General features: G+C 41.0%; 1 protein-coding gene across 3 annotated transcripts in view; it reads left to right on the forward strand.

The window, feature by feature from the left end:
- Positions 1-7,200: 7,200 nt before the first annotated feature.
- DACH2 (dachshund family transcription factor 2) overlaps positions 7,201-26,749 on the forward strand; it is a 426,169-nt gene continuing 406,620 nt past the window's right edge. The window contains exon 1 of one of the 3 annotated variants that reach the window (XM_031944518.1): positions 7,201-8,037. In XM_031944518.1, the coding sequence (XP_031800378.1) occupies positions 7,370-8,037 (668 nt within the window). In that variant the 5' untranslated portion in view covers positions 7,201-7,369. The remainder of the gene's footprint in view (positions 8,038-26,749) is intronic. The other 2 variants (XM_031944515.1, XM_031944516.1) reach the window with 2 other exon arrangements.

A 26,749-nucleotide genomic window follows, 5' to 3' on the forward strand; every position in this document is an offset into this window, starting at 1 on the left:
TATAAGCAAGTGACATGGAGATAGGAAGGCACAAGTGGTACCCTGGGGAACGATACCTAAATTAGCTTGGCTGAAGTAGGGGCTGCTTTGTGGGGATGGTGGGAGAAACTAGAAAACAACATTTGGGCCAGGGAGGAAAGAACCTGGAGTGACATATGGAGCTGGCTAATAGAGAACAGTTTACAGAGGAAAGCGGTTTCACTTCTTCTCGGTGCTGCTTCCTCATAATTGAACAAGAGTTCCCCCAAACCAAATATTTCAAATACCTGGCTGGGCCTCTGAATCCATCTAGTCTGCCTTATACTAGATAGTTATTTAAAACCAAATGTTGCCATATCCCTTTCTGGAGCATGGTGGAGGAGAATCTTAAATAATTTCCCTCTTCCAAAGCAAAGTGATTGTTTTTGTTTCCTCTTCAGCCCTGTTCTGATAAGCTTTCCATTACACCCAGCTTGGTTTCATTGATGTAGGGACAGCCACAGTTACAGTCAAGCTACTAGCAAACCATTATCCTTAACCTTCAGTCCAAGTCATAGGCTGAATCATAACAGGGATCCTATTTTTAGCTTTCAGATTTAAAAAAGACTTTCTTCCAAATCACTTGGAAAATGTTGAGAGGAAGGGGTCTAAATCTCAGAAAAGTAGGCAGCTAGCAAAATGATATTAATTCTCATCTTTTACCCCCACTTCTTTTGGGTAATATAATTCTTGCCCAGTTCTAAAGGTATGACTATTGAGTGATCCATTATTCAAATAGCCTTCCATTTGGAGCTCTCCTTTCTGATAGTTTTCTCATATTCCTTATGACCTATTGTAAATTACAGACCACAGAAACATTGAATATGTATGCATTCATAGAAAATTCTAATAAAGCAAAAGGAAACATAATTCACATCCCTCAGACTATGCTTTAGTCCATATAATACAATTTTCCTTCAAGGTACTGGCAAGTAAAAATATATTGAATAATATTTAGAAGTTTGAAATTAACTAAAATTTGGGCTATTTTTACAGACTTGGCATGTGTATGACCTTTCTGTTTCTACAAATGAAACGATGTCTGTTACGGGCATAATGGGCAACTGGGGCTGCCTATGATATGGCAGGAAATAGGTAGTTTAGTACTTACTCCAGAGCTTTGTTCTTCCTCTGTCTATACTCCTTTCCCCTATAGGATCTTGGCATTTAGAGTGGGAAGGGGATGCTCTCATTTAGTCCAACCCCTCATTTTACAGATTAAAGAAAATGAAGCCAAAAAAGAAGCACTGACTCTCCCAGGGTCATGTGGATAATCAGGAATTTGAGTAGGGAGGCACCCTCGAGACTAAGTATATCCATGGGAGGAATTAATCTAGAAGTAGAGATTGATCACAGAACAGGCAGATCTCATTGATGGGCTCTTTGCTCTTAGAACAGCAGAGAGTGACAAAACAGGGGAGAAGTCTCAGCTAAAGTGCTATAAACTTGATTGAAACTGAGCAGACAAAGGACTGACAGAGAGATGAGATAGGCTAGGAGTGGATATTCTTCTCTTTTAGAACAGAGTGAGTTTCTTAAGACCATGTATTAAAACATCATTATAAAACCAGTTCCTGACTGCTTGTGTACTATATCAGAATTGGAGGTATGCCTTTGTTCGGGCAGCCACAGCAATCAATGACAAGAAATAGCCTATTATATAGAAAGTTTTATATCAGGCAGCATCAAATGAGTGGAGTGGCAATATAGGCTTTGACAATTGGATTGAATGTGGGGGTCAAGGGAGAAAAAGGAATGAAAGATTACTCTGAGATTTTGAGCCTGGATGATTAGGAAGATTGTGCTGCCATTAAGAGAAGAGAGAAGGAAGAACTGCATTTGGTGGGGAAGATGTCAAGATAGTCCCAAGTGGAAATGTCCAGCAAATTGGTGAAAATGTAATACTAGAGCTTAGAAAAGAGGTCAGAGGTTAGAAATGAAGATTTGGAGGCACGTCTCCAAAGACAGCCATCCTATCTCCTGATGATCTTGTCAGCTTCCATGAAGTTAATGCAGATCTCTATTACCAGTCCTAAACTTTCAGTTTCAATCCTCCATTGCCGGCTTACTGATAGAAATGTTCACCAAAGGTGCTAAAGGCCTTTCAAACCCAGTAAGTCCAAAACACAACTCATTATTTGCTGCCTCCTCCTGATGTGTGTCCCTCCAAACTTCCTTATTTCTCTTCTGGCTACCACCATTCTTCTAGTGAACTGGCTTTACAAAAATTTTTGGAGTCCTCTTGGTCTCTTTTTTCCCTCCTCCCTAGGTCCAATCATTTGTCAAGTCTTAAAGATTCTGTCTCTACAACATCTTCTGTCCATTCATATGGCCACTACTCAGGTGCAGGCCTTGTAACTTCTCACCTCGACTAATGCAGTAGTTTCTTAATTGGGCTCCCTGTTTCCATTCTCTTCTCTCTCCAATTCCTTACATAGCTGCCAAGAGACTCAGTTTTGGCTGCATTCCCCCTTACTCAAGAGTCTTCTGTGGCTTTGGTCATTAAAATACCAACTTTTCGGTTCAGCATTTGATGCCCTTCAGCTCGCCTTTCCAGACATCGTGACCCTTGTTTCCTGGGCCTGACTCTTCTGGTTGGAATCACTAGCTCCCTTCAAGGTTTTACTCATGTGTCACCTCCAGTGGGAAGTCTTCTCTTTTAGGATTTTCTCTCAGTTCAAGTTATTGAATTGAATTGACTCTGCATAGAGGACCAAGTGAGAGGGAGAAGCAAGTTGGCATGAGGTCTCAGAAGCCCAGAGTGGAGAGAATTTCAAGGAGGAGGGGGATGGTTAGCATGCAAATACTGCTTAGAAGTCAAGGAGAATGAGGAGGAAGAAGAGAAAATGAACTTTGGTGACTGTGAAGTCACCTGTGACTTTGGAGTGGGCAGTTGTAGAAGAGCGATAGAGGCGGAAGGCAGATTGCAAAGGGTTTCAGAGTAAGAGGATGGTGAGGAAGAAGAGGCAAGAATTTGGCAGTTACTCAACATGGAACAGAAATCCAAGGATTTAGAAGTCATTTTGTTGGAAGGCCAAAGTAAGTTTGTAGGCAGAAAGGAAGGATCCAGTGAGATCTTAATCTTTGAATGGACTTGGCTTTCATACTAAAGTAGGTAGATGCTGGCAATGAAGGAAGGGTAGAATTCAGGACCTTTGAAAAGGGAAAAGGGTCTAAAACAGTTGCTCTAGGGATTTGCCTGGCAGTAGAGACCTTGGTTCTGAGGCTCAGCCATGGTTTAGATAGCATGAATGTGATCAGGGAAAAGCTTAGGACTTTAAGAGAATGTTTACTTTAGAACAAAGAGACATTGGCTGGATGGAAATTGGGTCCACTTCCTGCTCTTTAAATTTTTACTAGGACATATTTCTTGATGTATCATTGACTCTAAATATTATCATTAAATGTGTTTTATCAGAAAATGATCATTTTCCCTTTACATATATGGTTAAAAGGTTAACTGCATGTGTGTGATCTTTAGTCTGGCTTGTGCCATTTTGTGTGTGTAAACACATCTCCCATTCTATAATGGAATTCAGTAGAGAATTTTTACTCAGTTGATGAAAACTGGCAGCAATCTTTCTACGTGTAGTCCATAAAGTGAAGTATACGAAGAGAAGTGAGATTTTCTTACTCTTTGGTTCTGAAAATATTTCATGTCTCTTTTCATTATCCTCTCCCTCCACTGTTCTCTCCAACAATTTCCTTTCATTGTTTTCCTCAGTCTTACCATGTTGCTCACTGGACCTGATCAGAGGCCATAGTAGAGGAAACAAATTGAAGTGGTCATTTTCCCCCCTTTGGGATCTGCTTGAAGGCCTATCATGAAAACAGCTGCTTGGCAGTCTTCAATCAGGTAAGCAATTCTTTCATTTGAATTAAATCTGCATTTCACAGATTCTTAATGTTAAACAAAGTGGAATATTTTGCCTTTAGGCACAGACTGAGCACCCTTCTCCCCTTTATTGTGGAGTATTGAATTAAAAAAATAATTGTTCATTACATCTGGGCAGTTTGCACTATTTCATTGCATATCAGGTTATCTAATACCTATATTGGCCCCCTCACATGATTTGGTTAAATTCAATAATAATTTATCAAAAGCCTACTATATGTGTAAGGAACTGTTCTAAGTCCCAAATATAAAACTGTTGCTTAAAACTACATGAGAGGCTGCTGGGCTTTTTTTTTCTCTTTTTGTTCAAATGAGATAGCGCATCTGTTTTTGTATTAATTTCCTGGGATGTATATATGCTGAGATAATCTGGATCCTGCCTGATACTAATTCACAAACCTTGAGTATTTTTGAAGTGGGAGTGCAGACCCTCTCCCCATGGGTATTCACCTCCCAAGGATGCCTTTTTGTTACTGCAGTCTTTATGATTTTATATTGCTTCATACTACTCCAACTTGCAGGGTGTCGATGTGCAAGGCTTCCTCTGGCCTTGGAGAAAATCAGCCTTATTTAGAAATATGTTTAGCTTATGGAAGATATTAAAGTCAGAAAGGGGGGGGGGAGGAGAAGCTCTGTAAGGAATTTCATTGTCTCATTCATCTCCAAGAAAAAAAAGTTTTCCAAGTAAAGGGGAAATCCAAAGAGAAACAGCAAGTGCCTTCTTAAATCTAAATGATGAAATCTTTAAGTTACAATTAGCACCCAATAAAAAAAAATATCCAGGTATATTTTCTTAAAGAGTTCAATGAGCATGAAATTGAGTAATGAAACCTCAGGTCTTTTGGGTGTTGAAATATATAAATTTTCTATAGATGTACATATGTGTGTATATGTATGGCTATATATACATATAAATAAAAATATGTACCTATAAAGAACATGTAAGGTGTTCATGATGAAATACCAGTCATGGTTTCTGACACTCTTCCTGTAATTTGGATTTAATCGGCTTTATCACTTACAATACTCCTGTAGATAACGGCTCTATCAGCCTGTGTAAATAAGACAGCAAACTGGTCTTTTTTGGAATTGACAAAGTGAATTTTGGTTCAAAGACTTAGAAGCCATTTTTCTTTTTCAGTCTTACCAATAATGGAAAAATCAACATTTCTCCTTTCTCTTTGTATATTTTTCTGAGGGTTTTTTGTTGTTGTTTTTGTTTCTAAAACACAAACAGCAAGACATTGTCCTGCTGGTGTACTCGAAGAACTACCTTGGGATTGAAAGGGTGTTTATTGACATGCAGCCTCGAGCCCAGGTGCAGCTACATCCAAGGGGAGCCTGAGCTTTAGAAATCTGAAAGCAAAGCAGAGATAACAGATGGAGACATTTCAAAACAAAACAAAACAAAAATTCGAGTAGATGCAGACGTACTTACAAATACAGCGGCCAGTTATTTTAAAGCATGGTTAAATAGCCCCTTTCATTTATTTATTTATTTATTTAAAACTAACTTCCATCCAGCCACCTGTTGAATAAAGTTGCTCTTTGTCTTTTAAAAAATTCAGTAGAATACACAATCTCACTTTCCTGTCCTCTTTGTAGAAACAGTTTTTTTTTTTTTTTCCCACCAGCTTGGCTCAGTACTGTTCCCAACCTTTTCTCTCCTACTAATTTTTGCATTTACAAACCAGAAAGCCATTGAAAAATGACTGTTGCCTATATCCTTTCCAGATAATTAGATAAAGTTTCCTCATCACTGCATTTCCGAAGCCCTCATCACCTAAGCTGTTTAAACATTTTGACCAGATCCTCAATTAACAGGGAAAAGTGTTCAAAAAAGCAAATATGTATTATGGAGAGAGGGGAGAAAATACAACGTAGAAAAATCTAAAGATGTGTAGACTTTCTTTTTCTGGACAGTCACTGCTCTGTCTTTGCACTGCTAAGCACGACAAGGGCTGAAAATTTTTTTGGAAACTTGTTGGGGCAAAAAAAAAAAAAAGGCAACGTGAAAGCAAAATCTCTTCATCCAATTTTTAAACTTTTCGTAAGAAAAAGTAAAGAACGATTGGCTATCTTCGGCCTTGAACTCTGGCACTGGAGAGGAGAAAATCAAAAAGCAGAACAGAACAAAGGCTGCCCTGCCTTGTATTTGGGCCAATCTTAGAAACATCCTAGAAAGGAGCCCGGAAAGAATGTCAGCCGGGGCTGCAGACTCGGGGTTATCTTCGATTATATAGACAGTATTTGTCCGGGGGTCGTATAGACGGGTACTCTGCCCAAGGTAGCTGGCCTAAACGTCGCCAGCTCCGCTGGGCTTTGGTCGTGACTTTGAGGACACCTAGGATCGACGGGCCACGTTCTAGGCGTGAGACCCTCGGCCGCCGGGTTCTCGAGCCTCAGTTTGGTTCCAGGCCCCGGGCTTTTTGTACGCTCGCAGGGGAAGCAGAGATTTATCGAAGCTTCCCCGACTCTGAGGCGCCAGTTCCTTTGCAATGCGTGGGTTCGAATTTACGAGGGGACCCTGCCCACCTGCTTTCCCCGTGGGAAGAGGGGAAAAGAGGGGTTCGTTGGCGGCCCGCAGATGAGGGGGCGCTCAGCTAGCCTCAGCTCGGGAGCCTCGTTCCAGGAGGGGCGGGGGCACCACGAAAGCTTTCAGACCCTAACAGTGGCCCTAGTGATTGCTTCCTAGGGGTTGTTCGCCTGCAGGCCCGTCTCGGCTCTGCTCGTTTCCTTCCCCCTCACCCGCCCCCCCTACTCCTGGGCGTGGGGAAGGGGCTTGACTCTTTGCCCAGCTGGTCCGGGTTTCCGCTCGCGGGGTCTGGGGCCGCCGCCTTGGGCGGCCGGGGGGCAAGGTGGCGCTCTGAGGACTTTGCTCCTTTCTTGGGCTCACCCGGGAATCTCGTTCCCGGGCCCAAGGCTCGCAATACCCAGGGTACCTGGACCCCGGAGAGCCCCGCAAAGCGGGAGCTCCGAGATGGCGCTAAAGGTTGCGCGGGCAAATGCAAGGAAGAGATGAGGAGCGGAGAAAGAAAGAGAAACGGGGGGAAGTGCGCGGTCCTTGCTCTAAGCCCCCAGTCCAGCCCAACCCCCCCACTCGGTTCCGTCCCCGCTCAAGCGACCCGTTCTGGTGGTACTCAGGTAGTCGGGCTGGGCCACGAGGCCCCACCCCGCTTCCGCAGCCACTCTCTGGGCTCAGGAGCCGTGAGGCTGGAGCCCATTGGCCGAGGCGTGCTGCCAGTCTCGGGAGGGGGTGCGGCAGGGGGTGGAGTCTTGTAGTCGCGGGCGCTGCAGCTCACAGTGTATACGGGGCGTGGGAGGAGCGTGAGCCTGTTTAGAGTAGTGTGGCCAACAGTTGCGAGGGAGGCGGACGCACTGAGAGAGCGCGAGCTAAACCCCGAGGACTGAGTGGTGCCCAGAAAAACCGGAGGTACGGAGCCCCCCAGGGTAAGCATGGCTGTTTCAGCCCCGCCGGTGATCTCGGCAACTGTGAGCAGCTGCAGCAGCAGCGCCGGGGGCCCCGGGGGCTTGTTCCGGGCCGAGCCCCTGTACTCTTCGAGCCCGTCCGAGTCCCCCCGGCTCACCACCAGCATGATTAACAGTTTCATCTCCACCGGCGGCGGTGCTAGCGGGATGAGCGGCCTGAGCACTCTGGGCGGCGGCGGCGGCGGCGGCCTGAGCGGGATGAGCGGCGGCGGCGGCCTGAGCGGGATGAGCGGTGGCGGTGGCGGCGGCCTGAGCGCTCTGGGCGGCGGCGGCGGCGGCGGCAGCAGCGGGATGAATTTGAGCGTCGTGAGCATATTGAGTGGCACTAGCGGCAGCAGCGGCAACGAGTGTAAGATGGTCGATCTGCACGGAGTGAAGGTGGCTTCTTTCCTGGTGGAGGGGCAGGAGCTCATTTGCCTGCCGCAAGTCTTCGACCTGTTCCTGAAGCACCTCGTGGGGGGCCTGCATACCGTCTACACCAAGCTGAAGAGACTGGATATCACCCCGGTGGTGTGCACCGTGGAGCAGGTCCGGATCCTCCGGGGGCTGGGCGCCATCCAGCCCGGGGTGAACCGCTGCAAACTCATCACCAGGAAAGACTTCGAAACTTTGTACAACGACTGCACCAACGCCAGGTGAGGGCTCCTCTCCGCATTTTCTCTTCTCCCCTCTTTTTCTTTATTCCCCTCTTCTTTCATCTCTTCCCGTCGATTCTACTGTTCTTCTAGTCTGTTTTACTTTTTTTCCACCTCTTTTCTGTTTTCCTCTTATCTTCTTAATTTTTTCTTTTATTTTTTCTTCTCCTCCCCTTTCTTTTCTTTTTTTCCTCTTTTCACTCCTTATTTTCTCTATTTCCTGCCCTCTGTTCTCCTCTTCCCTTTTTTTTTCTCTTCTCCCTTCGATATTTTCATCTCCTTTTTCGAAAACTCCTCTCCAGCTTTTCCACCCCCTTACCCTTTCGTCCCGCTACATCCTGCCACCCCTTATCCCCCCCTTCCTTGGCCCAACTTTGTGCCCCCAGTGAGTTCCACTTGATGTACCCCCCCCCCAATCTCCACTTTCCCCACTGCGGAAACCTTTTGGCTTCCCGCAGCCGAAGTTTGTTGTCCTTGCCCCGAAAGTTGCCAGTCCTTGCATGCCTCTTCCAGCCCCCGAAAGCAGCCGAAATCCCAACTAATTCGTCTTTTGTTTTCTCTCCTGCTCGGCGGCGTTGGCGGCGGCCGGGATAATACTTTGTCCTGAACGCTGATGCCAGGCGGGCGTGCTGAGCCCGATCCCTAGCCTAGCCGAGCCGAGCCGAGCCGAGCCGGCCGGCCGGCCGGCGGCCACCGCCACCTGCGCGCACATCTCACCACCTGGGGTAGGGAGTGGGGGTGGGGGGGTGGAGGCTGCCTTGCTGCTGGCCCCCGACCCGCGCGGAGAGTGCGTGTCTCTGTGAGTCGAGCGGGGCGCTCAGTCTGTTCGGGCAGTTCGGCCGCCGCAGCCCTCGCCAAAGCCGACGAAATCGGTAGTCACTTTCTTCTGTTTCTGGGGGACGTCTGCAAAGGCCAGTCTATTGGGATGTGGAGGCTAGACCAGAGACCCTGTAAAAGATGCTCTCAGTTCTTCCCTCTGGCAAACTAGTGGAAAGACTTTTCCAAGCCACAGCGAACGCCGTTGGTTTGGCCATCCGCCCGTCCCTCCATCCGATCTTTATGAGTGCATGAGATCGCAGATCTCATCCCTCCAGTCCCCGGAGTCTGCGGGAGAAATAGCCATTTGTGCTTATGTAAACGTTGTGCCGATCCTGTCCAGTTACGGAGAAGATCGTGGTGGCCATCCCCTTTCCCATTTTAAGCACCTGTGAGCTTGTGAATTCCATTCCTACTTAGCACAGTTTCTGGCACATAGTAAATGCTTAATAAACACTTTACCTGGGTTTAATTATCTATCTAGCAATCTATCTATTGGTCTTGGTAATACCTTAAGGGAAAGAAAATGCCTGCAGGATCAGTCCGACTGGGATAAGTCATTAATGAATTGCCCTGAAAAGGTTTCTTAAGAGAAGTTCTTGGAGTCCCCTTTTGCTTTTTTCCACTGCAACTTTAAATCTCCAGCGTTAAGAACCAAACTGCTAATACAGTTCTCACATGGGCAGCTACAAAATGGAAGTGGAAGGCAACGTGTTAGATAGAATAGGGTACCAACAAAGACAAAGCGGGGACAAACTGTTGCTCGCTGCAGAATTTTTACAGAGGCCTTCCCCTGTCCTTTTTTTTTTTGGGGGGGGGCAAATATATTTCTGTGTTCAAGTAATTTAAAAGAACTGAATCCTGTGAGAATTCCTGCTTGACTTCTTATCTGTTAGGGCTTCCTAACCTGGTTTGTGATGTCATTCATAGCTTCTTCAGGAATAGCCCTGGTTTAAAGGACACAATGAGGTTTAAGCTATGGTCTTCTCCAAGAGCATAGAGGAAATTTCGAATTACCACAGGGCCCTTTAATAATAGTGAGACGGACAGTGTTGGGGATTGACCCAGAAGGGGGCATCTAGATAATTTCCATGACTTCAAAAAGCCTAAAAGTATTCCAGACATGAAAATCTGCTCATTATTCAAGCTTTCCCTTCTCCTCTCCTTTTCTCCCCAGGACAATGTTGACCACTTACTACCTTGACGACCCAATTTATACAATTTCCCTTTTCAAAATAAGTGACAGTCATTGAGAAAGAAAACTGAGCAGGGTCCGGGCAAGCATTTAGTGTTTTCTGCCTCAACATAATCTTAAAATGTATGGATTCCGGTTTCTTCCTAAGAAACTTCTCCCCCCCACTCCCACCCCAAGCAATAAACAGATGACTGATTTCTCTGTGTATCTGGAGACAGGTGGCCACTAGATGTTTTTTGTTTTTGGATTCTTTTGTATGACCTGTGTGTTATCCTTGCTTTAATTTGGTTGTTATATTTGGCTTTTGATAGTGTTTGCAACCCTAAACTCTTGAATTGCTTCTGCTGTGTGTGTGTATTTTTGGATAAAGACTGTTTATAGGTAAACTGGAAATGAGGGACTTTTATACGTACAGGTTGGTCGTGGCTTGCTTCCTATTCAACAAAAGTGACTACTGTGCTCCCCTACCTGAGTTTTCTGATAATATAAAGACTCTATTTCTATGTAATTGAGTGAAGTGAGGAAGACTATTTAGAACACTTTGATCTCTTGCCTTTTCTAGGTGTGAAATAACAGCCTGAAATTTAATATTTATATTACACATCTCCAAATTTGAGAGCTACAACACTCCTCATCATACAAGGAAAATAAATCACAAAATAGCAAAAGTGCCATTAGTTAGCTGTGTTTTGACTTCTATTCATTCAAAACTCTTCTTTCTGTGTTGGGTTAAATCCACCACAAAGGTGCAAAATCCTTGGCTCTTGCATCATTATTCATCTGCCTTTTGTAGAAAGATGGAGCTGAGCAATAAAATGAGCAGGAGCCGGGTGCAGCAGGACCAAAAAAAAAAAAAAAAAGCAAGATGAAGATTCAAGGCCAGGAGGACATGAGAAACTGGGCTGATGAGAGCATAGGGATGTAGTGGAAGGGAATGAGTGAAAGATGTGGCCGTTTAGCTTGAGAGAACAGTGGTCAAAGACAGGGAGAGAAATACAGGGTAGGATTCTGATGTTGAACCCAAAGTCTCAGCAATTTCTAGTTTGGAAAAAAAAAAGTGTTGCTCCCTTGATCAATCAGTGGGAAAATTTTCACGCTGAATCCATTTTAGATAGGAGATTTCTCCTCATCTGCTAATGATATTTAAAAGCAAGACTGATTTTTTTTTAAACCTTGGACACTTTGGACACTTGGACAAGGTTTTTTAAACCTTGGACACTTTTCTTTTCCCAAACAATGGGCATGGTTTTCCTTCTGCTATGCCACTGTCAGAGGAAAAAAGAAATGAGAATGCTGAATTTTGGACTTTTCATTTGTCATTTTGCCACACATCCCTCCTTTCGGATGCTACCAGGTTGCATCGGGGTGAGGTCACAGGACAAATGTTTATAACTGTAGCTTGGCACGAATCACAAATGAGCATGCTAGATCAGAAGTGTTAATTAGCTCTGGTCTCCTGGAAAGGCCTACAAGCTGGGGTAGCACAGGTACTGGTACCTAGTCTTCAGTATCTTGCTGTTAGCCACTCCCCGCTTTCCTGATAAAGTTCTCTCCCCAGAGAAGCAAGTTAGGTGACAATACCTGCTTGCTGTCAGGATTGGAAGCCTTTTGGCCATACCTTGTTTTACCACATGACTCATGCTTGACATCAATGCGGTGCCAAAGGGCTGGACTGGTCATTCTTCTCATGCCCTTTAACTTGGCAAATGAATTTTGATGCAGGTTATTTTCAAGATGAATGTGAACATGATGATCCGGGCACCAAGTAACTTAAAAAGTTGCCACCAACTTAAAAAGTTGCCGCCGCCTTAAAAAGTTTTTTTTCCCCCAGATAAAACACAATAATCTCAAGTTCATGTAGCCTTTTTTTCCCCCCAGATAGGAAGGTTAGTTTTGTCCAGAGAGCACATTTCTTTCTTGTCTAAATTCTTACCTTCACTTGGTAGAAATATTTTCATGCATCCCCGGTTCTTCCCCCGAAACTAAAATTAAAAAGGAAAAAACCCAAACCTAGTGTAAGGGTAGAAAAATGATTAAATTAACTTATTCAGTATGACCAGCTTTCTAGATGTCAGGATAGAAGTCACATTCTCAGATTCTATAACTGATGTTTGTTTATTTGTGGTCCAACTGATTAATTATTATTTCATCCCTTGATTGGGTTAAATGGATGCTTGAAAAAAAACCGCTAGTGGTCCGATTAAGAAAGCATTATTAATAATATATTGAATTACTTTTCAAGATACAGAGATACAAACTTAAGGTTTCATAAGGAAAAAAATGCGATTCTCCAATTAATGTATCTGGGCTTGTTATTTCTGCTTTGATCTTGTAACCACTGGATCATGCTTTTGCAATTATTTTTGAATGCTGGATCCTGATGATCAACCATCCATCCCTCAATAGATTCAGCCTTAATTTTGCATTAATGGGCTGTGCCCAACACAAAACAGCACATCTTCCTCCACAAAATGAAGGTTTGTCAGCAACAGTAGGAACATTTTCCATGACTTTTGCTCTTGTTCCCAAACAATAAAAAGATTTAGGAGTGAATGGAGGCAGTAAATGTAGCCATTGGAGTGCGCAGGCTAACGAGGGTGTAGTCCTGTTGTCTATTAAAAGCAGTCACCTAGTCACCAATGCTCTTGTCTTTTATTAGAGGGGTGATGTCAAGGCTATAATGAGGGCAATCCAGCCTTGTGCCTGCACACAGGCCTTCTATAGAAATGCTTACTGCTTTTTAAATGGATCTTTCTGTGTAAGCAACCTCTTTGGGTTCCTTACCCGGAGCATTCTGCTTGCCCATCCATATTTGTCCACACGTATCCATTTAGACGATCATTAAATATGGTCAGTAGTATGATCTATTCATCTTCGCATAGTTACATATGATAATAGCTTCATCATCTAATATATGAATACAGAGAACTATATAGTGGTTTTCAGATCTGGTGGTTTTTTTTTTTTTTTTTTTTTTTTTTTTGTGAAAGGAAATTCCTAATACCTGTGGCAAGTGGCAAGCCCATCTCTGTCCTTTCTTGTGGAACCTTATTTGTCTTAATAAAATCTTTAGATGTTTTAAAAATGCCCCTGATAGGCAAATTGAATTGGAAGGACCCCTAATCAAAATAAATTGCTTTTCAGTTGGCAGTATGGGTTTCGATTATTAATTTATTATGCATTTTTCAAGATGGAAATGATTCCAATTTCTCCTTTCTCAAAATTTCAAATTTGCCATATAATCTTTCTGCAATTAGTGGAAAACAGAAAATGTTATGTTTCTGGGAAAAAAAAACCATCAACCCTTTTTCCAACAGCAAAACAATTAGGTATTAATGATATTCTTGTTGCATATTCAAAAGGCCTTTGCGAGCATTTTTCTTCCTTTTTTTCTTTTCTCTATTGCAACCTGCAAAACTCTTCACTGTCACTTCAAATCACACAATTCTCACAAGATAAAACAACATTTAAACACACTTGCTTTGGGAGGGAAATTGAGCATTTGCACCCAATAAGCCTGATTGTGGAACTGCATGCAAATGGTGTTTTGATTTATCTCTTTTGCACTTTTTTTCCATTTGAATTGATCTTGCATTAATTTCGGCAAGCGGCTCTGTGAGGCTGCAGATGTTGCCCTGTGTTTAATAAATCAATGAGACAGATCTGAATGAATCACTTCAGATGGATTCTCTGCTCGGTTTGATGTCTAGATGTTATTCTTAGCTTGTTATCATGACAGATGCATTAATGTTCCCATACTCTGCCAGCAATGTCAGAGAGATTGAAGCTTTTAAAGTGGCGGTATCCCCTTTTTCATTTTTTTTTTTTTTGCCAGGGTAGCTAGATTGTTTATTGGGAATCTAAGAAAAACACAGATTTAATTGTAAGATTAGTATGTGGAAATTAATAAACTTTCTCCTAGTAATTGGAAGTTTGATATATATAATTTTATGCAAAATTGTTAACTATCCCAATATGGTAGAAATCAATATTAAAAAAAATCTAAATATACTGGTGCTTCTTAATGCAACCATTTTCTTCACATTAATATTTCATTATGGGGAGAATGCTGAGAATAAGTCATATATGATTGGGACACATTGCTGGTGTCACTATCTATAGAAGAGCCTTGTATCCAAATTGATTACAGGAGGCTGTTAGTTTTTTAATCCCTACTAATAAGCTGCTTGGTGGCTTCATGCAGCTGCAATGTACTTTTATCAGGGGATTTGGAAGTCCTTCAGGATTTCTTTAGAGAAAGAAGTAGCCTGTCCACTAGGCAGTCATTATTTCTTCACTGGGGAGTGTGAAGGATTTTGGAAAGATGTTTTCTTCCCCATATGGTTCATTTAGTCACGAACTGGTCTTTAAAGATTCCTTATAAGAACCTGTAGAACATAAATCTTTGGGACATCTTTGTACACCCCCGATTTATGGCTGAATTCCCCAATGTAAACCAAAAGGAACTTTGAGATCACTTTCCTGAAATTGATCACTTACCTCTATTTGAAACGTGCCTCCTACAACTTTGTTTTTTTTTTTTGTTTGTTTGTTTTTGTTTTTGTTTTTTTTTGGAGGGCGCGAACTTTGGACAGAGTTTGAATTTCATGCTGAGAAATATTAATCTCTAATTCCCCCCCCCCCTGCCTTTTTGATACCTATTCAGTTGGGGAAAATAGCCATTTGGTAATGAAGAAAAAATTAAATACTCACAAAAACAGGTTTCATCTTGTGCAGCTTGGCACAGTTCATGCTTAATCACTTGATCCAGGTAGAGCTTTCTGCTGGCCTGTCAGCTTTCTTGCCTTCTGTACTACGACCAATTTCAAAAAACACTATTTAGTAAAAATGCACATTTTATACCAACTAAACTATACACATCACTTGCTATGTATACCTTCATTTTGCTGCTCCATGGACATGGGGAAAAATAAGAGGCACTGTTGAATTCTCTGCCCAAGTCTCAAGTTTCCATCAAAGGATCATACTGAGAGCATCAGGCTAATAGTGGAAGCTAGAATGCATATGTTTGTCGTGATCGGGAATATGTTAAATTTGCCAGCTACTTCTCTTGCTCTATGGTACTGAGCCATATATGATGGTTTTCTCTATTATGCCAATTGATTAAAACAGAAGGAAACAAAACAAACCCGTGACTTAGTTCTGTAGGGGAAGCACTTTCTCCCTAAACTGTCTCTGTAACTCAGGACGCCACTGGTTTCCTTCCTGATCAACAACTAGGGTGCTAGAGTCTCTTGCTGTGTACCTCGGTGCCTTGGAATTAAGCACAGAAATAGAACTTTATGTAGTCATCGGTGCTCAAGCAGTACATGATGTAGTAGATTATGGTTAGTCTATGGCAGCCCCAAGGCTCCCTAAATGGTAATTGATTGAATGAATGCTATCTAAAATTTGCTTCAAAGTTGTTCCCATAGATGACTGTAGGTTTAATTTAGATTGCTTCCTAAAGTATACAGTGGTTAAAAATACATTAATCTTGCAATTTTAATGCCATTATTAAAACCCTAGTGTTTGGAACAAAAAAACCAACAACACATTTCTAAAGAGACCCGTAGAAAGGCACAAAAATCCAAGTTTTGAAATTTGCAGATTGGAACAGCAGGATACTGTTAAAAGGGAATGTGATTGCCCCCCCCCCTCCAGTTTCATTTTCTGTATGTGAACTTTGAAAAGATTTTCTAATATTATGATTAAACCTGAATTCCAAAGTATAACCAGCTCACTGCCATGCCATATAATGATCCTTAGTGATTTAGGTTTAACCTTCTTGATATTACAGTGACCCCTTGGGGCCATATTCTTTGGATCTGGCTTTGTAGTTGGCAAAATCTGGATGTTTGGAGTGCAATGGTCTTAAAAAAATTTTTTTTTCTATAAATGGAATTAGAAATACTAAAATACATTAGGCAGAGAATTCTTTCTTTTCTGTTTTGTGCCTAATAAGTTCTAACACCTAAACCCAGATGATACTCATATGCCTCCATTCTTGACTTGTTTTTTTTTTTTTTTTTTAAAGGAGAATGCTTTTTTCTGAACATGCTTCCTTTTCCAGGGAGAATTTGTTTTTTAGGAATTGAATTCAATTTCCTCTAAGAGCTCAAGAAGATAAAATTACTTTGAACTATCCACCATTTTGACCCATTGCATTTATTGGGCTTATTAGAGCCAATTGTGGTAAAACCTCGGTAATTACCTGACTGGAAAAAAAAAACACACCAGATGACAGGAAAGCAAAAAGGAAAAAAAAATGAGCCAATGGTAGTCTTTTATTTATTAAAGAACAGATTCTTTAAACAAGTTGACTGCTTAACAGTGTATAATGTAGTGTGTATGTAAAGGTATAAAACGTTCACTTGCAGTCATGTCTGATGTTCTTATCAGGATGTTTGCAACTGATATCTGGTAACAGCATTTAGGCCACATTTAGTCTCTTTGCTATTTATGTGATGGGTTAAAAAGAAAAAGTAATATTGATCTGTCTCCGGATTAAAGTTTGAAATCGGCAACAGCCTAAACACAAAAGGCTTTTTTTTTTTTTTATGATTTCTCAGCTTGCCATTGATCTCCTAGTTTTATTGCATTCATTATTTATTAAAAGAATTTGCAAGCTAAACATAACGTTAAGCTAGTTTGCACACAGGGACCGCACTTAGGAAATTGAATGGAAATTGCATTAGAGATGAACATCTGTGCTATTTTTCCACTCGTGTGTTTATGGGTTTGTATAAAAGGTGTATTGGATTAACAGTTATAACCATTATAGCTTGCAGCAATATGTTAGATTCTTAGCATTTAAGTTGTTTGGGAGGAAGTCTGTCTCTCATTTGTCCAAAAAGACAAGACAATATTTGGATTGGTGTATTTATGTGTGTGTTTTATTAATGCATTTGTTAATGCATTATCTTTATTTTGAGATTTGAGATATCCTGTTGTATTAAAATAAGAATAAAGTGTATACCTAATGTTAATGTAAGACTATACTTGTTTCTTGAAGGTTTCTGGTAGCAGCATAAATTACATGCCTATAACGGCACATTTTACAGTATGTTTTCCACCCCTTGAGCCTAAATGCAATATTAATAGCACACCAAACTTGTAGAAAGTATATAAAGCCTTTTGATATGTCTAGCTATAAAATGATATTACTATAAATAGAGTTGAGGTCTTGATTTTTCTGAGAAGATATCGAGTGTATATACAGAAGAACCTTGAAAAATCATACAGAATACTCCCAATATCTGGAGCTCAGTATGATTTGGGCTCTATAGCAAATCCTCTCCAAGGAACTTGAATGAATAGAGAAGCCTCCAGTTTCTTACCTTCCTTACCCCATGGGTTTAAGGACTAGAGCACTGGACTTGCTTTTGCCCCAGTTCTACATTTGGATGCTTGTTGTTTGGACCAGGAACCCCCCGAAAGCTTCTTTTCTTAGCAGTTTCATGATAAAATCATTAGATCTTGGAGTCAGATATAATGGAGATTTATGAAGAATGTCCAGACTTTTATGGGATCTCCCTTCTTTTTGGGGGTGAAATAATATGTTAAATTTAGTTATATTATGAGGTAGATGTGAGCTATGTATCATCACTCTTTGCTCCTTCTCTCCTTCCATGTTGTTTTTTGCTAAATTAAGAAACTCACATTATTTTCTGTGAGACTCACTTTTGATTTATCTTTAAATTCCTTTTTTTTTATCTTTTGTGTTCTAATCAGTAAATAATAGATTTTTAATCCTGGAATTATATCAGGAATATTTAACTGAAAGAAATTAATATTTTTCAAATATAAGAGGAGATAATTCATTTTTTAAAAAAATGAACACAGAGACTGCTGATGTAGTATTAATAGAATGCACATCAGGAGGGATTGGAATGAACCATTTATTTGCACTTCCGAGTGGCCATGTTCAGTTGACCAGGGGATTCTTGCTCTCCTCTGCTTTTCTTGTGAGGTATAAGAAGGTCTGTGACTTATACAGTTAAAAAGAAGATTCTTTCTGTCTTATATATCTGTATACTCAGTCATTTCCTATGAATGAAGAAACATTAAAAACTTATCTTAATTTGTGTGGTTACTTAACCATTTGGATCTCAACTTAGAATTGAATTTGTTTTTGCTTATGGTTATATACAACATCCTAGCTGGGGTGTGGGGAAAGTAGGTGGAGAAACTGATGTCAGAAACGCCAGTAGAGATGAGAGAGGGTGCTTTGATAACCGAGATTTCAAAATCTCTTGATCCTTAGTGTAAATATTTTTCAAAAACGGGCTAAGTGATGGAATCATACATGAATAAGTATTCAAGAAAAACATTTGGCAGTATTTTATTTATTTAGATCTGTTTAACTGGATGTTTTGAAAATAGTCTGTGATCAGCTAAGCTCTTAGAAGTATGTAGCTCTGCATTTATGAACATCCCGTAGTTTTTTTGGGGGGGAGGGGAGGGGGGAATCATTCTGATGGTTAGTGACGCAAGCTGTAGCTCACAGATTGATTGTGTTTTTACTTTGCATATGCTTTAAAGCTAATATTATTTATTTGACAAGTATTTGAATATTTCTATTTTTTCTATTGTCATTTGGAACAATATTATCCTTTAGAAAACCTGGTCCCAAATTCTTAGCTTTCTCTTAGCAAATTTAGGTAGTATGCTTTATTGTTGTTTGTCCTTCGTTCTCAAAGAGGACTATAGGAAACGTGATGTCATGACTTGCAAATAAATTGGATTTATTGATACATGGTCATCCACAGTCATGGAAAGAATTGGTGATATGGACAATGGTGATTGGAAACATGGAGAGATCAAATAATTGTATTTGGTCTTGTTGTAGAGTATATTATTTTAGATTTTACAGCAGATTTGCCTTTCTCATTAAGTTGTGCTTTATCTAATGTTAAAATGATTTTTTTTTTTTGAATGTGAGTACTGACCAATGGCAGCCAGATGGAACCTGGTAGGATTCTGATAAGGCTACAATTGTTTTTGTAGATAATTTCTGAATCAAGCACCTACTGGCATAATAAGTAGGGTGTGTGTACATGTGCTTATAAATATATATTAGATATATTAGATATACACAGATGTATATATATATCTGTGTATATATCTATCACCAGTGTCATCAAGATGCCATGTTCAGCCATGGTTGTTACCACATGAATATATTGTACTTGCTCGTTGTCTTCTCTAAGACAGCGGATAACCCTTGGAAAGAATACTGGGCTTGCAATCATGAGGACTGGATTTAAGCTCAGGATTCTGTATCAAATCTGACTCTCCTAGAGGAAGGCAGCTGGATGACCGAATGGGCACAGCCTTGGGCCTAAAGTCAAAGACTTGATTTTAAATTTGTCCTCATATGCTTATTTAGCTATGTGACTTAACCTTTGTCTGCCTGACTTTCCTTAGTTGTAAGCTCCAGGATTGTTGTGAGGATCCGATGAGATAATATTTGTAAAGTGCTTATAGAATTGTGTTTGGCACATAGTGGATGCTTCATCAATGTTTATCCTCTCCTTTTCTTTGAGCTCCACAAGTAGTAAAATGAATCTTAGTCTTTTGATTTCATATGAACTGTGTTTTCCACGCTATTATGTTATAAGACTCTCTGAGCCTTTTTCCTTTTCTGTAAAATGGGAGAATGATATGTGGTCTTCCTCCTCTCTCAGCTTAAACATGAAAAGAAATGGATAGTTTTTTTTACAGTAGCTTTTATTTTTCAAAATATAGTCAAAGGTAGTTTTCAGCATTCACCCTTGCAAAACCTTGTATTCCAAATTTTTCTCCCTCCCTTCCCACCACTCCTCTTCTATAGCCAGCAAGTTATCCAATATAGGTGAAACATGTGCAATTATTATAAACATATTTCTACATTTATTATGTTGCACGAGAAAAATCAGATCAAAAAGAGAAAAAATGGAGTTTTCTACAAACAGAAGCTCCTAATAGAGCTTAAAGGCTTTCATTAGTAGTCCCTATGCTGTAAGTATTCATTCTCGGCATGCCACTTAACCTCTTTGAGACGCAGTTTTACTGTCTTTACAATGGGGGGAGGGAGATAATGACATAGTATACATTAAAGTAAACAGAAATTGTGTTGTAAACATGTAATATTTAAATGGAAATATAAACTAACATATGCTATTATCATTGCATGAAGTACCTTCCTGATATGAGGATCAATTGCAGTATTATCAGCTATTGCTTTTATTGTTTTTTGAGGAAGGGGGAATAAGCATTAATCTTGTACTTGCTAGGTGCCAGGCAACGTGCTATGCACTTAATAAATATCTCATTTGATGTCCCAACAATCTTGGGAGGTAGGTGATATAATTATTCCCATTTTACAGATGAGGAAAGTGAGGTAGACAGAGGTTAAGTGATTTTCCCTGGATCACACAGCCATTAAATGTCTGATATTAGATTTGAAAACAGCTCTTTCTGACTTCAGGCCCAGTACTGTACTACCTGGTTACCTCAAATTGTTAGTAGAAAGTCTTCAGATGCCATTTGGTTTGCATGACCTCCGAGGCTCTTTTAACTGGAAGATTCTAGGACCTGATCTCTCTTTTACATTCTAATCAATAAATACTGATTATTAAATATACACATTCATTTCTTATCCTGGCATTGTATCAGAGATTTAGAATGGAAAGAACTTGTGATCTATTCTTTTATTGTTATTTTATTTCTTATGGCTACAGAGGCATATTAGAAGCACATTACTGTATTTTTCATTTCAAAGGTCAGTGACAGTGATTCAGGATTTTAGATTGAGGACTTGCAGGACCTTAAGAGGTCATTCAATACCGCTCTCTGGTTTTACAGATGGCTCAGAGAGGGGAAGGTCATTTGTCAAAGTCTCAAAGCTGATGAGTGACAGAGTCAGGATTCAAACTCATGGCCTCTGCCTCCCCATTACACACTATTCCTTCTCCCCGCAGTGTAATGAATGGGGTGTGAGTAGGAGGTACCTGCTGGAGGTTCCTACCATTCCCATTAGTACCAGGATAGGAGCGCATGTAGGTAAGAATTGGGTGTAAAGTAAAAGGGGGCAAAATCTTGCTGAGTCAGGGCGACTCCTGAATACCAGAAATGAATGAGCTTGGGGCATTAGAAGTTGTGTGACTTCATTTGAATGTTATCCCTACTAGACATCTTCCTTTATGACATTGTTAAATGTTATTTCGGGTTTTTTGTTTTTGTTTTTGTTTTTGTTTTTTACATTGTTGGGCAGTTGGGGTTAAGTGACTTGCAAAGGGTCACATAGCTAGGAAGTGTCTGGATTTGAACTCGGGTCTTCCTGACCTCAGGGCTGATGCTCTATCCATTGGGCCACCTAGCTGCTGTTAAATGTTTTTCTGTGATGCTGTCCATTAGCATGGATGATTGTTTTTGGTCAGATTTTCTTCATTTGAATATGTTCCATTGGGATTTGGGGAACAACTTTGTACCTTGAATATATGAAAAATGTGGTTAGATTCTTTGTGAATGTGAAGTGTTGCTTTCAGTTGAGATTTGTGTGTGTGTGTTGGTATATACATATTTGAGAGAATAATTTGAATCATGATATTGAAGAGAGCATAATGATCATTTTTCTTTGGATTAAGGTATCATGCATGTAGTGTGATTTCTAAATTTGGAAACTACATTTTTGCCAATTCTTTGGTTTAATTTAGTTTCTTGGAAAACAAACGTGAAAGTCTAAAATTATTTGTAATGACCTCACCCATGTTGTTGCTAATGCTTTTTAATTGTGCTCCTGCTTGAGTACCAGCAGTGCAGTAGGAATGCTGTGGCCAGTTGAGCCAGCTGTGGTATCCACCCAGAGGAATCATACTTTCAACCATGTTGAAGAGGGCCAGCGGGAAAGGACCCATCAAGTGCTTGACCCAACAGAGAGTTTGGGAGTGATCAGCATCCTCACCAGCTCATTTCTATCTTTGAGGAAGGATTGGAAAGGGACGCTTTATTGAAAAGGGGGTTTCAGGTGTCCTGGACATTGCAAAAGAGTCAATAGTTGGAAATTCAAGTGGAGAGACTAGAGGAGGAATTGATAAATTGATGGGAATAAAGTATGAGGGAGGAACAGAAAAAAGATTCTTCTGAAGAGGAGGAAGCATTCTGATCATCTCCTCTTTGATGGGGCTCAGGCCAGGGAACTAAGAGGAAGCAGCATAATATTGAGCCTGATTTGATATTGTTAGCACTTTTTTTTTTTTGTTTGTTTTTTTTTTTTTTTTAGCAGAGGGAAGGTCGAGGCCTGTGATTTTGTTGATTTTATTAGTTTGGGGAAACTCCTTTGTGACTTCATGTTTGAGACACTGGGAGCTTCAGGGATTATCTGTAAGGTAAGTGGTATATCTTAGGGGTAGAACTTGAATCCAGGTCTTCTGGATTCTGAGATTGGCCATTCTTAACCATGCCATACTGTCCTTTTCTCCTGTTACCAACGAATATGTCATACAAGCTCTTAACCAGAGCACTGAAAAAGTGTTGGGCTGCTCAGATAGTGAAAAGGAGAACTAACTAGTAGGTACCTCCTATTGTATGTGCAACTAGATAATGCAGTGAATAGAATGCCAACTTTGGAGTTAGGAAGACCTGAGTTCAAATCTTCCCTCAAACAGAAATAAAGTAGCTGTTTGATCCTGGGTAAGTTATTTTGCCGTTTGCCCCAGTTTGCTCATCTATAACATGAGCTAAAAAAGGACATGGCAATTTCCTTTCTTTGCCAAGAAAATCCCAAAAGGGGTCATGGAGTCAGGCAAGACTGAAATGACTCAACAACTCATGTTTTTGGTTGGTGTCCATGAAACATGAAGAAATGCTTAGCTGCATCATGTGGACTCATTGTGTAGAGTCATGGTCAAATACAGACACGATTTGCAGCTTTTGGAGAGAGTAACTATATGCTGAAGTCACAGATTCTTGCCCCTTTTGACTTGATTTGATTCTCTCACTCCTTTCAAGCATTTGAAAAATAACATGGTTCTTTTCATGATCCAACATGGACATTCTTACAATGTTGTCTTTATATGTATGTAATGTGAAAATTAAATCTGATCTGAGAATGACATCTTTTATAAAAGCCAAAGAGTAGAGTAAAGAAATCTGGATAGTTGAGATCACAGAATTTCTAGAGTGCTCTAAAGCTGAGGAGACATCCCCTCCCTAGTATCTCTAGAGTATTTCAGTCCAGTAGCGCTAAGACACTGTAGCTGTTTACATACTGAAGATGGCTAAAATGCCTTAGCGTTTGGATCCTAGCATACTTCCCTGGAATTTTTGAGATATTAAAGCCATATAATTAAAAAAAAAAACTATTATCAAATAAAAATTGGTGACTGCTCATCTTCCTGAGCCCTCTACTCTATCCAGAAAGGTATTTCTCCCTCCCCCACCCCGAATCCTTGTTACACCAGTTCTTTTGTTTAGTCTGCTGTCCTTCCAAGTACCCTTCCCATTTCTTTGCCTCTGAGGTGCTAGTCATCCTTCAGGATGGGATTGGGAGTCAGAATGCTTGGATCTGAGTTGGGTTTCATCTGTTTAATAGCCACATGACTTCTGAAATTTCCTCATCTCTAAAATTGGAATAACGATCATTTACAACAGTGGTGTGAAAGAGACCCAGAGAGAAATGGGGGCCATGGAATCCATACAAAGAGATCCCAAGGGAAAGAGGAAGAGGGCCCTCCATGTTCTTAGTTTTATAAAGTAGTTATATTTTTTTCTGTTGTATTGTTTTTGTTTTGTTAAATATTTCCCAATTATATCAGAATCTGATTCAGGCCAAATTAGTTGTGTGTCCATGTCCCCTAGCCCCATGTTGACAACTGCTGTGCATCGTTTCTACTGGTTGTCACCCAAGCATGGCCAAGCCTGGCTCATTTCTGATCCCTTCGATTACCCTGCTCTGGCCCGAAGGGCCATGTCCCTTTTCTAACCTCAGCACGTGCTTGGCTGGCCCGGTTCATTTGGCCATTAATGGTGGATTGCTTTATGTTGGCTCTTGGTTTGTTGTCTTGGAATGCTATTTAAATATTTTCTTGTCATTTTAATCCTTTTGCATTTGTATCGTCTCCCTGACCGTAAGGACGGTAATCAGGATCCTTTTTGCTCTCATGTGCCATGGCACCTAGAACGGTGCTTCCAGTGTTGGCACTAAGACTTAGAAAATTTCGGCCTTTGTTTTTGAGGCTGATCTGATGACAGAAGCATAAGGCCTGTACTTAAATACATTGGGTGGAGGAAAATGTTAATCTGGTGTTTGCTTATTGGTTCTCCTTTTGGACTGCAGCCATATCAGGAATTATTGGTAGATCGCATCAAAATGTCTTGGCCATTGGCTAATGAAGAAAAGACCTGCAGATTTTTCATCCACTGGGTAGGAGACACATTTTCTTTCTTCTTTGCGTATTTCTGATTCTCCCAGTTCTCTGGTATAGGATCGTATCATATCCTCAAAGACCAGTGATAGCACATTGTGCTGGACTTGCACTCAGGGAGATCTGGGTTCTGGGACTACCTTTGACACTTACTAGCTGTGAGATTAGGGAAATCACTTGTTCTCTCAGAGACTCATTTTTCTTATCTGTAAAATGGGCATCATAGTACCTGAAGTACCCTCCTCACATGGTTATTGTGAAGCTCTCATGAGAACTTTGGCATTTATATAGCACTTTATAAGGGCCATCTCATTTGATCCTCACAATGACCCTGAGAAGAGGCTGCTGTTAATATCCCAAGTTTACAAATGAGGAAATAGAGATAGCCAGCAGTTAAATAACTTGCTGGGGGTCACACAATTAAGTGTCTGAGGTCAGATTTAAACTGGGGACTTGTGACTCTTTATCCAATGTGTCCCCTAACTGCCTCTAATGTGTCTCATCACTGTTAAAGTATTCTCCAAATGTCAACTGTGATGATGTTCATTCACCGTAGGTGAGCATGGATACATCTGCAGGACTATGGGAAGCTCTGGATTCAAACCCTTAGCCCTGTGAAATTTCTACAATCAGGGTGGACTTATCTGGCTGCCTGTAAGTGACTCAGCATGCACCTGGCTTTCTAGGAAATCTTGTGCTCTGACTTTCGAGGCTGAAATGGCAGCTGGTGGACCATTTATTACTGGTTGTATTTTGGTGGAAAATTCAGCCTTGTGTGTCATTTCGACTTTGTGACACATGTACCCTCCCAGGGTCTAATGACTTGTCTGCAGATGGGCTGTTATTTATTACAGTCATGTAGAATAAAATTGATTGTCTTCTAAAATTAATTTTTCATTTGCCTCCAGCCCTGCTTTAATAGAGGACGCACAGTTGCCTGTTTGCAGAAATACTGTTTAATCACATTAATATCTCAGCCCCCCAGGCCGAAGAAGATAATTGTACAAAGGAACAGCAAAATCTGTATCTTTAACTTCTTTTTGTGATTAAATTATGCAAATAACTTCTCTCCTGCCCTTCCAAGCACTAATCATCTAATTAGGAATGATGTGTTAAAGGGATAGTTTTGAATCGGGAGATGGGAAGAAGGCAGGGATCAGAAAATGGGAGCTGCCCGTGAACCTTCAGTAGGCCCATGATAACGTGCATACATATGTGTGCCTGCCTCATGGCCAGGTGGACGCCTGTCTTCCCGCACCCCAGGCCCACTATCTGGGGTTTGTAGCCTGCTTGCCACACTCACCCCAGGCCCCATTTTTGGAGATTGACTTTCACTCTTTAGCAAAATGAGTGGGAGGCTTCCTGTTGCTCATTCCTGTATGCATACAGAAACGTTTTGATTCATCTCACTAAATGAAGCATTTGTTTTCCTCCCATGAAAGAGTTTTAACTTTTTTTTTGCTTCCCCCTTTTCCCCCTCCCCCCCCCCAAATCTGTGCAGATCATTCAACCACACATGCACAGGCCTTAATTTAAGCCTTAATAAGAGTTCATATTTCACTAAGCTTCAAGATTTGTAAAGTGTTTTGCCAAGCTGAGGGGTGGGTGGGTGGTGGGTAGCAGGATCCTCTCCATACGCTCAGGTAGGTAAAGAGACTGAAGGATTATGTGGTGAGCATGTGACCAGGCCAGTATTCAAACCCAGATCTTTGAACTCTTGACAGAGACTCTGCTTTCCTCTGTACTGAGCCAGCTGCCTTTGATTTTTTCAGAGTTACAAAGTAGAAAAAGCCTTCTCTCCCTTCCCATGACTGGAGAACCATAGGTTTAAGCCCCCGGCCCAAACCCGTGTTGGCAACTTTGGTTTTTTTGTTCCTGTTTCTGGCTAACTGTAAGTGCCCAGGTCTTGGGGATGCTTAGAAAGGTGATATGGTTTTGTTGGGTTCCATATGAAATTCCAGAATTATAGAGCTAAAAGGGCCCTTAGGTGGTTGACGTGTGTGTGGGGGGGGGGTGGAGGGAGGGAGGGATGGACTGAGAGACAGTGAGAGAGACAGAGAGAGAGAAACAATGAGAGATAGTGTGAGAGACAAAGAAGAGAGACAGAGAGAAAAACAGATTCAGAGAGAGAGCTTAAGAGAAACAGTGAGAGTGAGAGAGACAGTGAGACAGAGATAGAGATAGTGAGAGAGACACAGTCACAGAGAGAGACAGAGAAACTGAGAGAGAAACAGTGAGAGAGAGGGAGACAGAGAGACACAGAGAGAAGGTCAGAGAAAAAGAAATAGAGTCA

This window comes from Sarcophilus harrisii, chromosome X (genome assembly GCF_902635505.1).
Source record: "Sarcophilus harrisii chromosome X, mSarHar1.11, whole genome shotgun sequence".
Taxonomy (NCBI): Eukaryota; Metazoa; Chordata; class Mammalia; order Dasyuromorphia; family Dasyuridae; genus Sarcophilus; species Sarcophilus harrisii.